The sequence below is a fragment of the Jaculus jaculus genome, chromosome 6 (assembly GCF_020740685.1).
Source record: "Jaculus jaculus isolate mJacJac1 chromosome 6, mJacJac1.mat.Y.cur, whole genome shotgun sequence".
Classification (NCBI taxonomy): Eukaryota; Metazoa; Chordata; class Mammalia; order Rodentia; family Dipodidae; genus Jaculus; species Jaculus jaculus.
This window is the reverse complement of record NC_059107.1, coordinates 164,298,876-164,316,064: the sequence shown is the minus strand read 5'-3', so window position 1 is coordinate 164,316,064 and position 17,189 is coordinate 164,298,876. Positions and strand designations below refer to the sequence as shown.

General features: G+C 48.4%; 1 protein-coding gene across 1 annotated transcript in view; it reads left to right on the top strand.

Annotated features, from left to right (window-relative positions):
- Positions 1 to 479: 479 nt before the first annotated feature.
- LOC101596664 (deoxyribonuclease-2-alpha-like) overlaps positions 480 to 17,189 on the top strand; it is a 64,196-nt gene continuing 47,486 nt past the window's right edge. The window contains 3 exon segments of the mRNA XM_045152273.1: positions 480 to 621; positions 4,349 to 4,420; positions 4,508 to 4,615. Of these exon segments, the coding sequence (XP_045008208.1) occupies positions 480 to 621; positions 4,349 to 4,420; positions 4,508 to 4,615 (322 nt within the window).

Here is a 17,189-nt window from a genome sequence, read left to right as displayed (position 1 = left end):
CAAAACACAAACCAAAACCATACAGGTGTGAACATTGAGGACCCACTTGACCAGGTGTCAAAATAGCAAAGTGGATTACCTGGCAAGTGCAGACATTGGTCCTTATTTTTCAAAACAAGCTCACTCATACTCTGCCCCAGATTGCCATAAAGGGTCGTCTCTTTTTGTTACTCTGATCTGAAGCCCCCCACTCTGACTTCCAGACCTTGTCCTGCCTCTTCACAATATACTAGTCCCCTAGTAAACTTCTTCCATTCAAAGAAATCAGTCTATGTGTCCCAACCAACTCTACTTTGAGAGCTTTTCTTTTATAATCTTACAATTTTCAAGAGCTTAAAGTTGCAAATGTGAATTGTCTTAGTAACTAAGGAAAGTTAGCTGTCACTCACTAAGTGTTTGCAGTGTGCCCCCAAAATGTGTGTGTGTTTCCCTGAAAATCCACGTGGTCATCCAGAAACGGCTCCTTTGAGGTGGTCTAGATGGTGCAACCCTCCTTCAGGACGTCACTGAGTGTACTAGTTACTCTCTCCATTGGTGTGACCACACCCCTGACAAGAAGCAACTTAAAGAAGGGTCTCTTCAGCCCACAGTTCCAGGCCACGGCCCGTCATGGGGGAGAAGGTATGGCGGCAGGAGCTTGAGGCAGCTGCTCACATTCAGTCCACAGTGAGGAAGCAGAGAGACAAACGCCACTGCTCAGCCAGCTCTCTCCCTTTTGTGCAGTCCAGGACCTACCCAGTGGAGTAAAGTCACCCATGTTAATGTGGGTCTTCCCAGTTCAATGAACCTCATCAAGACCATCCCCTCACAGGGATGTGCAGGCATGCATGGAGGCTAACGTAACCTACATAACCCCTCACAGGTGGTTCTGGGTCCTGTCAAATTGACAGTCAATATAAGCCATCACACCCTATGTAACCACCTTTCTGAGTCTGCACTACACTTGTCAACTCGCTTCTCAAAATAAAACATGGTCCAAGTGACAGATGCCTCTTCTGCGATGAGATCACAAACAAATAGTGACTTTCGTCTATCTTGCTGTCACCCATCTGACAGGAAGGTGGTCTGTGAATAAGCCGGTGGGGCTGGGACTGCGGGGAGGCCTCTGGCTGGGCGCCAGTGAGGAGAGAAGGCCTTGGCCACAGTCTGGGAAGAAGCAGATGCTCCACTGCCATGCTGCTGACGTCAGGGTGCAAGCTCCACAGACGAGCCTTCAGGTGAGACTCCAACCATGCCACATCTTGGAAGTGAAGGGATTTGAGACCGGGGCCACTGAATAAGCCAGTCCAGATTCCTGAGCCACAGACACCTGGAGATGATGAATGCTAAGTTTGGGAAGCCCATAGGTGTTGACAGAGTTTGTGACATGGTGGCAATGATTAATATATGGATCTTCTTAGGGGGAGTATGCTGAGAATTTGCAAAGGACTTATGTCCGAAGACTGTTCTCATCTGATGCCACCCATGATGGGAAGGCACTGAAGAGACAACGCTTCTTTATATTTTGGTCAAGAGTTTTTCTGACAGAACTCCAGCTTGATGACCCATGACCAGTGAGCCTGGTCACAGAGACCCTGAGCTGCAGACCAGGGCAACAGGTCTTGCTGGAGAGCAATGGCCCTGGGTTATAAGACCGAAGTCCCAGACACAGCTTCATTCAGTTCTTGCTTACTTCCTGCACATCTTTCCTCAGCCCAGTGCTTTTTCTGAAGGGTCACTTTTCCTAGAGTCATCACCTTGATCTCTGAGCCTTTCAGGGTCACAGTGAGAAGCTTATGAGTGAGGGACCTCAATGTGTCCCTCCTGTAAAGGAGAATGCTAACCAGAAGCATTGCTTCCTTTCCCAGCCTAGGCTGGGTACCTGGATCTCCCAGGCTGGTTTTCAAGGTGCCCCAGGACAGATAGCAGGATGCCCCAAGCCAAGAGCCAGGGTACCTCTGGGAAACACATGGCTACATTGGCCAGAGATACTAGATTTCTTTCTATCCAAATTGGCCTTGATTTTTCTCCCAGCCAGAAGTTGGCCTCCATCATGGTAGAAAGGTGAATCAATTGTGATCTATTATCTGCATGTCCAACAACTGATGTTGACATAGGAGACAATGTCTCTACACTGTCGAGTCATATGATGAACCCATATGATGAAGCCTGAAAAAAGGACCCCGAGTGATGGGTGAACCAGTCTGTATATCACAACCTCAGCATCTGCCTGGGGATTCGATTCCTCTCTCCTTTTGGGTGAGCCAATGCCATCGGTCACTGTACAGACAGCCTCCTGTTGCTGGGATGAACCTCCAGACCACATGCAGTTATTGAGAGGAAGAAGGTATTTATTTAAGCTTTCACATCTAGGGCAAGTTCCATAATGGCAAAAGAAGGTGGCCTGATTTCACAGGTTCAAGCAGAGAGATAAAATCCCAAACCAACTAGCATGAAGCAAGCACAGTTCAGGAACTCCAGACAAAACTAAGGCACTTTTTAAATCTTTAGACTATAATTCCAAATCTACCCCCACACCTTAGGGCTGGACCCTAGGGGTCTGCCCAGTGACACCAAGTTACAAGCTTGAATGAAATTCCTGAATTGATTTGGGGACATCCATTCAAACTACCATAGTCACTGTTTTCCCCTTATAGGGATTTATATGTCCATTCATTATGTCGATCAATGTCATGTGAAGCTACCAGAGGTCAGGTCCATCCCTCCCCTCTGTGAATTTTACTTTTTTTAATAATTTTTTCTTCCAACTTTTTAATTAACAACTTCCATGATTGTAAACAAATCCCCATGGTAATGACCTCTCCCCCTACTTTCCCTTTTGAAACTCCACTCTCCATCATATCCCCTCCTCCTCTCAATCAGCCTCTCTTTTATTTTGTTGTCATGATCTTTTCCTCCTATTATGATGGTCTTGTGTAGGTAGTGTCAGGCACTGTGAGGTCATGGATATCCAGGCCATTTTGTGTCTGTAGGAGCACGTTGTAAGGAATCCTACCCTTCCTTTGGCCCTTACATTCTTCCCGCCACCTCTTCTGCAATGGACCCTGAGCCTTGGAAGGTATGATAAGGATATTGCAGTGCTGAGCACTTCTGTCACTTCTTTTCAGCATTGTGAGGCCTTCTGAGTCATCTCAAAGTCACTGTCTTTTGAAAAGAGAAGATTCTCTATCAAAAGTGAGAGTAGCATTAATATAAGGCTATGAACATTAAGAGAAGTGCTAACTGGACAGTTTGGTAAGCATAGTATATACATTTAGCCAGACAGCAGCAGATGTTACACCCTTAGGGCTCATGACTACCCCTGTTTTAAGTTTTCAGTATTAGGGATGTATTCCCTCTCATGGAGTGGGCCTCCAGTCCAATTAGAGGGCAATTGGTTTCCACCATGACAGACGTGCCACTATTGCACCCATTGGCTCATTTGACCTGGCTGGCCAAATATAAGGCTTGCAGTGTCCACTGTTGAGTATATTCACTGGTGATTTCTCTTTCTCCCATTGAACTGCATGCAGAATGGCTTCTTTCAGCTTTCTTTCAGCATGGGGAGGTTATCAGCTCAGTTCCAGCAGGATTTCTCAGTGGTCTTTCAGCCCAAGTATGTTAAGTCTTCAGCAATAGGGTCTTACCATCTATCTATTCCTGTTGGGAAACCAAGAGCCTCAGCAATGGCCTATAATGTTTTGGGGGCATCAGGTACCACCCTTGCCAACAACTCACTGGGAGGTATCCATCCCTAACACTGAAAATTTTCTAGCAACAATCTATGGCTCCTGAGTTTTCCATTGTCCAAAAAAGTAGATTTCCATATGATTTATTTATATCCTCTTAGATTTTGATTAGCCCTCCCTCCATCAATCCTTTACTCAATCTTTTCCCCTGACCTCACTTGGGCCTTTTCAACCCCATTAATCTATTCTTCTACTTACATATATACAATACCATCCTATTAAGTACCCCCCTCCCTTCATTTCTCTTCCATTTATATCTCTTTTCTAGCTTACTGGCCTTTGCCAGTATGTGTGCATGTATGTAGGTATTTATTTATTTATTTATTTCACAGAGAATGAGAGAGAATGGGCGCCCCAGGACCTCCAGCCACTGCAAATGAACTCCAGACAGGTGCACCCCTTTGTGCATCTGGCTAATGTGGGTCCTGGGGAATTGAACCCGGGTCCTTTGGCTTTGCAGGCAAGTGCCTTAATTGCTAAGCCATCCCCCATCCTGAACGTTTCTTTTTGCTGTAACAAAAGTCTGACAAAGCAGCTTAAAGAAAGGAAGGTGTCGTTGAGGGCACAGTCTACCACAAGAGCAGGAGCTTGAGGCAGCCGGTCTCATTGTGTTGCCAAAGAGACAACAGATGATGCAGATGCTGATGTGGATGATGATGATGATGTGGATGATGACGATGATGTGGATGATGGTGTTGATGATGTGGATGATGATGTTGCGGATGATGATGATGACGTGGATGATGATGATGATGTGAATGATGGTGATGATGATGTAGATGATGATGTGGATGATGGTGATGATGATGTGGATGATGATGTTGTGAATGATGATGATGATGTGGATGATGGTGATGACGTGGATGATGATGATGATGTGGATGATGGTGATGATGATGGATGTGGATTCTGATGCTCAGATTGCTTTTTCTTTTTCATTCAGACCAGGACCCCACCATGCAGTGGTTCCAACTATATTTATTGTGGTAATCCCAATTTAAGTAACCTAATCTGGAAAATTTATCACAGTTGTATCCAGGGTTTTGTTTCCATGGTGATTATAAATCCCATCTAGTTGAAAAGGTTAATCATTACAGCTACCACAGCTACCAATGCCTGTCCAAGTGATGGGCAGTGGGGCTGTGTTACAGGAGCTGCCAAGCTTGGCCCTGCTCAGAATCTAAGCCTGGGGTCTCCAGCAAAGACAGTAGTGAAGTGGGGAGGGGAATAGAGTGATAGAGATAGCACTGAGAATTCCAGGTCACCCTGAGAAAAATGACAGCATAGATTCAATAGTGATGCTAATGAAGATGGCAGGACTATGATGACGAGGCTCCGGTGAAGGAATCTGAGTTGGACTTGGGCTTCAGTACAGTGAGCCAGATGTGGGTATAGTGTCCCACTTCATAAGTGTTGACATAGGCCCTTTGTGGAGTGTGGTGGAGATCACTGCACCCATATGAAGCCAACATGGATGACATCGCTGGGTCACTGATGGCAAACCCACACTTATCCCACCATGCTAACTGTCTGAAGATGGGAATCACGTGACAGGCCCTGTGCTGACAGGATGTGGGATGCAGGGAGTGATGGAAAATTATAGTCCACCCAAGCTGGATAAACATACAGGAGGGAAGCAGAGGACCAGGGCATGTGCAGTGGTGAGGAGGCGTTGAATGATGCTATATTGGGTGAAGCTGGATCTGAACTCCCATATGAGACCTGGGAGCCCTTGAGCTGGATGTTCAGGAAGGAGAGCCCTAATCCAGTGACAGAGAAGAGAGTGGACTCCCAACATCAGCAACATCACCTGCAGGTATGTCTTGTGTCAGGTGAAGCAAGGATGATGAAGGCAGAAGTCTCGGGCAGGGCTGGGCAATGTGAGTGCCATTCTGACAGCAAGTGTTAGCATCAGTAAGAGACTATTGCTCAAAAATGAATGGGTGGGTAATGCATTGTGGAGTTAGCCCACAGTTATGGTTGGGATAAATGTCTCTGCATATCATGACCAAACATGTATCTCTGACATTCTTTCCCCAGCCTCTTCTGCAAAATTTCCCTGAGCCATGTTGGGGTCATTTTTGGTCTGCTTCAGTGACAAGGTGTTGGGGGCCTCTGGGTCTCTGCAGATCTGATTTGGTAGGAGTTGACTTTTCTCTGTGTTGATCTCCTTCACCCTTGTGCTGGTACCCAGTTCACAAGGAAAACAGCACCCTTACTTGTTTCGCCAATTTTTTCCCCATGTACCTTAACAAGGGGCCAAGGGGAGGGGGTAGGTCTCGGATGAGCCTAATAATGGTACCAAACTGACTGTATTTGCTGAATACAAAACTAATTAATAAAAAAATAAAAACATAAAAAATGAATGGGTGGAAGAGCAACAGAGATGGACTGATGGTTTTCTGCTCCGGCCACCACAAATGAACAATGTCACCCTCACTCCTGCAGCTGAGTGTTTAAGGCATTGCAGGGGCACATGTACCACATTCACAGGCCACATTATACACATGCGCAAGAGTGAAAAATACAATCTTTAAAAACATGAGGCTGGGGGGGGGTCAGAGGCACTTGCTTGTAAAGCCTGCCTGCTGGCCTGTATTTCATTCCTGAGTAGCCACATAAAATAAAGCCAGATGCTAAAAGTGGCATATGCACCTGGAGTTTGTTTATAGCTTCAAGAGACCCTGGTGCGCTTATATTCCCTGTTCTCTCTCTGCTTGCAAATGAGTAGTCTTTTTTAAAAAATAATATTTTATTTCTTTATTTATTTAAGGGAGAGAGAGAAGAAGAGAGAGAATGGGCACATCAGGGCCTCCAGCCACTGCACACGAACCCCAACACATGCATCCCCTGTGCATCTGGTTTACGTGGGTCCTGGGGAATTGAACTGGGGTCTTTAGGCTTGGCAGGCAAACGCCTGAACCACTAAGCCATTTCACCAGCCCTAGTCTTTTTTTTTTTTTTTTTAAAGAAGGTTAGCACTATAAAACAGCTATATTGTAAAAAGTGGGAAAAGGTACAAGCTGAAAGTCATGGGAGGTGTCAAGGCATGGTAGTGGGCTTTCCAGGCTGCTACCCTGGCCATCCTCCCTGACCACAGTCTAGGGAGTGCTGGGTTGCCCTGGGCACATGCCATAAAGTAGATTCTTATGCCGATCCTTAATCACTGCAAGAACGCTCACTCCACATTCTCTTGAAAGGCAACTTCTAACCATCCACCTCCTCTAGGCTGGTTTCTTTGTGTGTGAAAGCCTCGCTGCCTGCAATGCTGGAGGATGCGAGGCAGCTTCCTCGGCTTGCCAAGCTCCACAGCTCCACCACAGCACCCAGAGCCTCCTGTTGCAAGATCAAGTGTGGAAAGCCCACTGCACATGCACACTCACCTCCCCTTCAGGCAGACCAGACAGGTTCTCCTGGCACACAGATCAGACCCCGTCCCAAATCAGTATTCCCTGGGGGAGCAGCCGCCAGCCTCTGGTGCAGCCAGGAGCCTAATCTAGAATTACCGGGTGGCAGAGACCCAGGCGAGCTTTGTGCTGGGGTACTCAAGCCGAAATTTGGCTCAGCCCATTGTGATCCCATTAGGGAGCGGAGAAGTTAATGAATGGTGTGTTCTTTCTTGCTTTCCCTTTCTGCCTTTGCAGGTTGTGTTTATCTACTTACGTATGGAAATCCAGGCCTTCTTAGCAGGCAGAGCAGAGAAACAGCGTCTTGTCTCACTGGGAAACTGTGCACAAATCATCCCATTCAGGCGCGAGCCTCCATCATGCTCCTTCAGTCTAAATGAGACGTCCTTCACCCTTCCTCCACCCGGACCCTGTGCATAGAGATGGGCTTTCTTAGTAACAAAGCACGGCTCCAAGAACAAAGCTCTTCTCAGAGAGGACATAAATATCAAGCAAGCTACAGAGGATGGCTGTAGAAGGCATGGCTGCAGAGCCAGGTTGCAGAAGGGGCCAGGAAGGGCATCCAAGGTCACGAAGAGTTCAGCTGAGATAGCTCATCGTGTCCTCCAAAGGTGCTCAGGATGGCCACTCCTGTAGGGTCATCACCGGTGTAAACTGGTTCCTGTTAGTCCACAGGGCTCTGGCTCAGTTGATCAGATAGAGGGTAGATGGTGCCTGTCCAAGGCCATTTGTGGTGTGGGTTGAGCCTAGAGGGGAGTAAGGTCTTCATTGACGTGGGCCAACTGTCAGGAAATGGAGCACTGACTGTGTCCCATCGCTATCTGTGTTCTGTGGTTAGGGGACACTGCACAAGTCCCACACTCAGTGCTGAGTGACAAGGTGTCCCACACTCAGTGCTCAGTGACAAGGTGTCCCACACTCAGTGCTCAGTGACAAGGTGTCCCACACTCAATGCTCAGTGACAAGGTGTCCCACACTCAGTGCTCAGTGACAAGGTGTCCCCACACTCAGTGCTGAGTGACAAGGTGTCCCACACTCAGCGCTGAGTGACAAAGTGTCCCACACTCAGCGCTGAGTGACAAGATGTCCCACACTCAGTGCTCAGTGACAAGGTGTCCCACACTCAGTGCTCAGTGACAAGGTGTCCCACACTCAGTGCTGAGTGACAAGGTGTCCCACACTCAGCGCTCAGGGACAAGGTGTCCTACACTCAGTGCTGAGTGACAAGGTGTCCCACACTCAGTGCTCAGTGACAAGGTGTCCCACACTCAGTGCTCAGTGACAAGGTGTCCCACACTCAGCACTGAGTGACAAGGTGTCCCACACTCAGTGCTCAGTGACAAGGTGTCCCACACTCAGTGCTCAGTGACAAGGTGTTCCACACTCAGTGCTCAGTGACAAGGTGTCCTACACTCAGCGCTCAGGGACAAGGTGTCCCACACTCAGTGCAGAGTGAAAAGGTGTCCCACACTCAGTGCTGCGTGACAAGGTGTCCCACACTCAGTGCTCAGTGACAAGGTGTCCCACACTCAGTGCTCAGTGACAAGGTGTCCCACACTCAGCGCTCAGTGACAAGGTGTCCTACACTCAGTGCTCAGTGACAAGGTGTCCCACACTCAGTGCTCAGTGACAAGGTGTCCCACACTCAGCGCTCAGTGACAAGGTGTCCTACACTCAGTGCTCAGTGACAAGGTGTCCCACGCTCAGCACTCAGTGACAAGGTGTCCCACACTCAGTGCTCAGTGACAAGGTGTCCCACACTCAGTGCTGAGTGACAAGGTGTCCCACACTCAGTGCTCAGTGACAAGGTGTCCCACACTCAGTGCTGAGTGACAAGGTGTCCCACACTCAGCGCTCAGTGACAAGGTGTCCCACACTCAGTGCTGAGTGACAAGGTGTCCCACACTCAGCGCTCAGTGACAAGGTGTCCCACACTCAGCGCTCAGTGACAAGGTGTCCCACACTCAGTGCTGAGTGACAAGGTGTCCCACGCTCAGCGCTCAGTGACAAGGTGTCCCACACTCAGTGCTGAGTGACAAGGTGTCCCACACTCAGTGTTCAGGGACAAGGTGTCCCACACTCAGTGCTCAGTGACAAGGTGTTCCACACTCAGTGCTCAGTGACAAGGTGTCCCACACTCAGTGCTCAGTGACAAGGTGTCCCACACTCAGTGCTCAGTGACAAGGTGTCCCACACTCAGCGCTCAGTGACAAGGTGTCCCACACTCAGTGCTGAGTGACAAGGTGTCCCACACTCAGCGCTCAGTGACAAGGTGTCCCACACTCAGTGCTGAGTGACAAGGTGTCCCACACTCAGTGCTCAGTGACAAAGTGTCCCACACTCAGCGCTGAGTGACAAAGTGTCCCACACTCAGCGCTCAGTGACAAGGTGTCCCACACTCAGTGCTGAGTGAAAAGGTGTCCCACACTCAGTGCTGAGTGACAAGGTGTCCCACACTCAGTGCTGAGTGACAAGGTGTCCCACACTCAGTGCTCAGTGACAAAGTGTCCCACACTCAGCGCTCAGTGACAAAGTGTCCCACACTCAGCGCTCAGTGACAAGATGTCCCACACTCAGTGCTGAGTGAAAAGGTGTCCCACACTCAGTGCTCAGTGACAAGGTGTCCCACACTCAGTGTTCAGTGACAAGGTGTCCCACACTCAGTGCTGAGTGACAAGGTGTCCCACACTCAGCACTCAGTGACAAGGTGTTCTACACTCAGCACTCAGTGACAAGGTGTCCCACACTCAGTGCTCAGTGACAAGGAGGCCCACACTCAGCGCTCAGTGACAAGGTGTCCCACACTCAGTGCTGAGTGACAAGGTGTCCCACACTCAGTGCTCAGTGACAAGGTGTCCCACACTCAGTGCTCAGTGACAAGGTGTCCCACACTCAGTGCTCAGTGACAAGGTGTCCCACACTCAGTGCTGAGTGACAAGGTGTCCCACACTCAGTGCTCAGTGACAAAGTGTCCCACACTCAGCGCTCAGTGACAAAGTGTCCCACACTCAGCGCTCAGTGACAAGGTGTCCCACGCTCAGTGCTGAGTGACAAGGTGTCCCACACTCAGTGCTCAGTGACAAGGTGTCCCACACTCAGTACTCAGTGACAAGGTGTCCCACACTCAGTGCTGAGTGACAAGGTGTCCCACACTCAGCACTCAGTGACAAGGTGTTCTACACTCAGCACTCAGTGACAAGGTGTCCCACACTCAGTGCTCAGTGACAAGGAGGCCCACACTCAGCGCTCAGTGACAAGATGTCCCACACTCAGCGCTCAGTGACAAGGTGTCCCACACTCAGTGCTCAGTGACAAGGTGTCCCACACTCAGTGCTCAGTGACAAGGTGTCCCACACTCAGTGCTCAGTGACAAGGTGTCCCACACTCAGCGCTCAGTGACAAGGTGTCCCACACTCAGTGCTGAGTGACAAGGTGTCCCACACTCAGCGCTCAGTGACAAGGTGTCCCACACTCAGTGCTGAGTGACAAGGTGTCCCACACTCAGTGCTCAGTGACAAGGTGTCCCACACTCAGCGCTGAGTGACAAAGTGTCCCACACTCAGCGCTGAGTGACAAGGTGTCCCACACTCAGTGCTGAGTGAAAAGGTGTCCCACACTCAGTGCTCAGTGACAAGGTGTCCCACACTCAGTGCTGAGTGACAAGGTGTCCCACACTCAGTGCTCAGTGACAAAGTGTCCCACACTCAGCGCTCAGTGACAAAGTGTCCCACACTCAGCGCTCAGTGACAAGGTGTCCCACACTCAGTGCTGAGTGACAAGGTGTCCCACACTCAGTGCTCAGTGACAAGGTGTCCCACACTCAGTGTTCAGTGACAAGGTGTCCCACACTCAGTGCTGAGTGACAAGGTGTCCCACACTCAGCACTCAGTGACAAGGTGTTCTACACTCAGCACTCAGTGACAAGGTGTCCCACACTCAGTGCTCAGTGACAAGGAGGCCCACACTCAGCGCTCAGTGACAAGATGTCCCACACTCAGCGCTCAGTGACAAGGTGTCCCACACTCAGTGCTCAGTGACAAGGTGTCCCACACTCAGTGCTCAGTGACAAGGTGTCCCACAGTCAGCGCTCAGGGACAAGGTGTCCCACACTCAGTGCTCAGTGACAAGGTGTCCCACGCTCAGCACTCAGTGACAAGGTGTCCCACAGTCAGCGCTCAGGGACAAGGTGTCCCACACTCAGCGCTCAGTGACAAGGTGTCCCACACTCAGCGCTCAGTGACAAGGTGTCCCACACTCAGTGCTCAGTGACAAGGTGTCCCACACTCAGCGCTCAGTGACAAGGTGTCCCACACTCAGTGCTGAGTGACAAGATGTCCCACACTCAGTGCTCAGTGACAAAGTGTCCCACACTCAGTGCTCAGTGACAAGGTGTCCCACACTCAGTGCTCAGTGACAAGGTGTCCCACACTCAGTGCTCAGTGACAAGGTTTCCCACACTCAGCGCTCAGTGACAAGGTGTCCCACACTCAGTGCTCAGTGACAAGGTTTCCCACACTCAGCGCTCAGTGACAAGGTGTCCCACACTCAGTGCTCAGTGACAAGGTGTCCCACACTCAGCACTCAGTGACAAGATGCCCACACTCAGCGCTGAGTGACAAGGTGTCCCACACTCAGTGCTGCGTGACAAGGTGTCCCACACTCAGCACTCAGTGACAAGGTGTCCCACACTCAGTGCTCAGTGACAAGGAGTCCCACGCTCAGCGCTCAGTGACAAGATGTCCCACACTCAGCACTCAGTGACAAGATGCCCACACTCAGTGCTGAGTGACAAGGTGTCCCACACTCAGCACTCAGTGACAAGGTGTCCCACACTCAGCGCTCAGTGACAAAGTGTCCCACACTCAGCGCTCAGTGACAAGGTGTCCCACACTCAGTGCTCAGTGACAAGGAGTCCCACACTCAGCGCTCAGTGACAAGATGTCCCACACTCAGCACTCAGTGACAAGATGCCCACACTCAGCGCTCAGTGACAAGGTGTCCCACACTCAGCGCTCAGGGACAAGGTGTCCCACACTCAGCGCTCAGTGACAAGGAGTCCCACACTCAGCGCTCAGTGACAAGATGTCCCACACTCAGCGCTCAGTGACAAGGTGTCCCACACTCAGCGCTCAGTGACAAGGTGTCCCACACTCAGCGCTGAGTGACAAGGTGTCCCACACTCAGCGCTCAGTGACAAGGTGTCCCACACTCAGCGCTGAGTGACAAGGTGTCCCACACTCAGTGCTCAGTGACAAGGTGTCCCACACTCAGCGCTCAGGGACAAGGTGTCCCACACTCAGCGCTGAGTGACAAGATGTCCCACACTCAGTGCTGAGTGAAAAGGTGTCCCACACTCAGTGCTGAGTGACAAGGTGTCCCACACTCAGTGCTGCGTGACAAGGTGTCCCACACTCAGCACTCAGTGACAAGGTATCCCACACTCAGTGCTGCGTGACAAGCTGTCCCAGCACTCATGAGTGTGGCACAGCCATCATGACAGCCTCTGTGTTTCAGACTTGGGGAGCTGTTCTGACAGCTCTGAGTGTCTTCTTTAAGATGAAGCCCCAAAAGGATGGACAGGGCTGCCACTCTCAGGGTTCAACCACACGGGATCCCCTCCATTGGTATCTCTCACTGGGCTGTTTAAGTGAACTTCCTGTAGAGTTTCCAACCCCGGCAATCCAAATGGAACTGGAAATGACCTTCATAATGTGGTTATATTCTCCAAATTCTGTGGGCCAAACAGCCTGTCCATTGAGACCTGCACAAGACACTTGCTGGTGCTCTGGGCAGAATTCTTGCAATCATTACCCTTGCCAAAGCCTCCGAGCACCTTTTTTAAAATAACAAGCATATGGAAGACATGGTTTTGATGTGCGGGAGGGAAGGGGCTGCACCTGTGATAATGTAAGGAAATGCTCTGAAGGTGGGAACGCAGAAGTTGCTTCAGGGCAAAGAAGAAGGCAAGAGGAGGGTGTGGGAGCAGACGCCTTGAGCTGGGCAGACAGGCAGGCAGGATGTACCCGAGAGGAGCAAAGACACAGATAATGGGATTCAAGATTATCCCCTACTCAGTGCACAATAAAATGTCACCCGGAGATGTGGCCCTGGGTGTGGCTGCCGCCGCGAGCCACGTCCCTCCAGCAGCGTCACATTCTGTGGGAGCTTATCGGATTCTGTGCGCTCACCATGCTGTTCTCATGTCTGTGTGCCTTCCTGTGCAAGGTATTTTATTTCTCTATTTATAAAACTGTCTACATGAAATTAAAATGTATGAATCTTCCTGCAACGGGTTTATTTTCCCAGCATTGTGTTTCTGAGAATTATGCGTGTCACCACAGTAAACCCCAGTTCATTCTTCTTCGCCATCCGACATTTGGTCGCACGAAGATTCTGCAATTTGTTTATCCATTTTCCTCCTGATGGATCTCTGCTGTTTCCAGGCTTTCCTTGCGTCAGTGTAATTTGAACTGTGAAGGCCAATCCTGTGTGAATTCTGCATCACTTCTCTAACGCTTGGCTACAGAGGCAGGAGGGGGATAGCTGAGCCATGGGGCCCGTGGCGCGCGAGTTTACCAGCTTTCAGTGTGCGGATCCACACTGCCACCAGGTGAACCTGTGTCCCACTGCGTCACTTCCTTCCCGGCCCTGGAGCATGCATGTGTCTCTTTCACTTTTTCTGTGCAAAAGTGTGACATCTTCAGATGATGATATCTATTTCCCTGATCATGAGTTTGAGTGCATTTTCATCATAGGTTATTAAATAGCCTATGTTTTAAAATTAATTTGACTATTGTGACCATTGTATGCCTTTCACTGATTTGTGGCCTGGATTTGGATCCCGTACTAGTTACACATCTTGTAAACATCTCCTTCAAGGCACGCTTTGTGCCCTGGGTATAGCGGTGTGTGCCTGTGGTTCCCATTGCTCAGGCAGGAAGATTATTTGGGTCCATGAGTTTGAGACCAGCCTGGCCAACACAGCCAGACCTATATGGCAAAAGTATAAAACTAAAAAATAACTATAGAGGATGCCTTTTAAAAATAATTTTTCTTTAGAACTTTAATGCACAATCATACTATAATCGGATTGTATTCCCATCCCATTACTCTCTTTTGTCCCCAACCACCCTCCTTCCACTGAGGACCCTCAAAATGAAGGCTTTTATTTCTAGCATCCATGTTCTGTGTAGCACCAACACCACCCAGCACAAACGTCCTGTGTTGGCTGTTTCCACTGAGATGGGGCAAGTGCTTTCTGAAATTGTCCTGTGTCTCCTTCCAATGTCAGAAGATATTCTTTAGACATCTCTGTGGCTGGCTCTACTCCTCTCGAACATTGTGCCTTTCTAGGGTATATATCTCTTCCTCCCTCCATGGTCCATGAGTTACTGTCTGTTTCCCACATCTCCCGGTATGATGCAGGTTATCTGTCTAGGAAAGCCTGGTGTCTGGCCCCTTGCCTGATATTCAGAGCCCTTTCTTGTGCTACACATGGTGAATATCATAATGACTGACAATGCTAACAAGTCTGACCTGAGTGTGGGGTTCTGTAGCTGACCTCATACACTGGCTACCCCAAGAAAAGGGATGTCTATACCATCAAGCCTGGTTCCTCACACACATGGAAATAACATGAAAAAGATTCAGCTTTATAGCAACATTTTCAGTCAATATTTACACATCACATTCAAGATGTATTAAACTCACATTGAGTTTGTTCCTAAGTATATTTGTGGTGGTTTCAGATATACACCATAGGTGTTCTGGATGCTAGTCTCCCCAACTGATGACAATTGGAAATTAAAGCCTTCTGGAGATAGTATATTTTTGGGGGCAGGCTTATGGGTATTATAGCTGGTTTTCCTTTGCCAGTGTTTGGCACACGTTCCTATTGCTATTGTCTAGCTTACATTGGCCAGGGGGTGACGTCCACCCTCTGCTCATGCTGTCATTTCCCCTGCCATCATGGAGCTTCCCCTTGAGTCTGTAAGCCAAAATGAAACTCTTTTTTTCCCCACAAGCTGCTCTTGGTTGGGTGATTTCTATCAGCAATGCAAACATGACTGCAACAATATTGTAGCTTTTTTTGTGTCTATAACTGAAATTCTTGTTATTACTGTTTTCATGATAAAAACATACAGTAGAGTTTTTACCCCCTCATCTCTACACTATCATATCTTCTTAATAGTTTACCATCAACATGATACTCTCAGTCACTAATGGCATTTTCTGTGAGTTCTGAGAGCTTTGATACTCTCCCGTGAACTCCTGTGACATTTAGTGCCTTTTGTTTTGCTCTCTGTCCCAGCATTCCTCTGTGGATGGCCTTATGGGCCTCACATGTGGAGTTCTGTAATACCTGCTCACAACAGCACTCTCTCCTGAACTCTGAATTAAAAGTACCAGCAGCCCTGGCTTTACAAGGCTGGTTCAATCACCTCAGCTTGGCCAGATTTGGGAATGCAGCTTGAGATGGTCTGGAAGCTTCTTGAAGTAGAAGCCCATTCCATAGGACTGGCCTTGCAGCATCTGTTTCACCTGCCTCAAAGTTTTCATCTCATGCTGTCTGCATCAGAGGTCACCAAACAGGTCTTTTGTCATTGTGGAACTTCCTTGTGCCTCATGGAGGATGGCAGGTACCCCAGTGACTCCACCTAAGAGGGAGGGTAGAGAGGGGCAGAACTTTTAGAGTTGAAGGGGTCATCAGTGTGTTTGAGTTGAAGTCCACCAGGATACTATTCAATTTATTTATTTGTAGCCTCATAGTTTCTTTAATTTTAATTAGCTTATTTTAAGTATACATAATAATATTTTCAATTGTGACATTTTCATACAGGTATATAATACATTTTGATCATATTCACCCTCTGTAGTAGTTTGAATGTTTGCCCAAAAGATTCAATCATGTTTTGACTAAACTTCCTACTTGAAACCCTAGTGGGCAGATACCAGCTAGAGAGGGCATGTCACTGGGGATGGATCTGACTCTAGCTCTAATGTGTAGAGATCAGATTGAGTTCAGATGACTCATGCTTGCTTGTGGTGCTGGCTGTTTGGTGGTTTATCTCTGCTTGGATCCACCAATGATAGAACTTCCCTGGATTTGTAAGCCTGAAATAAACTTCCCATAAACTGTGTTTGGTTGGATGTTCATCCCAGCAATATAGAGCTGACTGCAACAATATTGTTACCAGAGAAGTGGGTGTTGCTGTGTGAAAAATTTGACCATGTGTATTTTGGTCTTTTAGAACTTATGTGCTGGAGGAATGTGGATGCACTTGGGACTGCACAAGCCTAACAGGGTGGTAAACCAAGTTTCATTGGCTATTCTTGTGAGAGTTTGACAATTCTGAATTCAGAGAGAATTATGTTGTCTTATGAACTTTCAAATGGGAAGGAGAGACTGCAAAGAACCTGTTGGAACTGGTATACTAGCATAAAGACTGGATGTGTTCTGCTGCCCATGCCCAGAGAGTTTGATCAAGGCTGAGTTTAAAAGTAATGCACTGGTCTGTTTGGAAGAAGGTATGGAATTGAAAGATGTATGATTTAAAGTTGGAAAAATTCAAGCAAGTTTAAAGGACTGGCACAGAGGCTGATTTTAGGTTGTTAAAGCTGTGATTACCACCATTTTGGGTGAACACTGATTTACATTGAAATAATGGAAAACCTTCTGGTGAAGTCCACCCAGGAAAGGCTGAATGGTAAAAATGCAAACTCTTTTGAAAGGTGACTGAAGAGGAGAATTCTAAAGTTCTAAGGTCAAGATTCATTTCCTTCTGGATTAACAATGGCAGTGTCACTGTATTGGTATTTGTTTTGGAAGCATGAAAAAGTACAAGGAAGTGGGTCATGAAGTGCTCACAGTTCCAGAAGCTGTTGCTGAGATGTGGAATGGAAAGAAGGATAAAAATAAACCATGCATTGGAGGCCAAAAAGGCCCTTGTATTAGATGGACCATGGTTTGCAGTGGAGATCCAAAGACAATTGGGAAGTGCCAAGACAGTGCAGTGGTTATCATGAAGAACTGGTGGATTGGGATGAAAGTTTT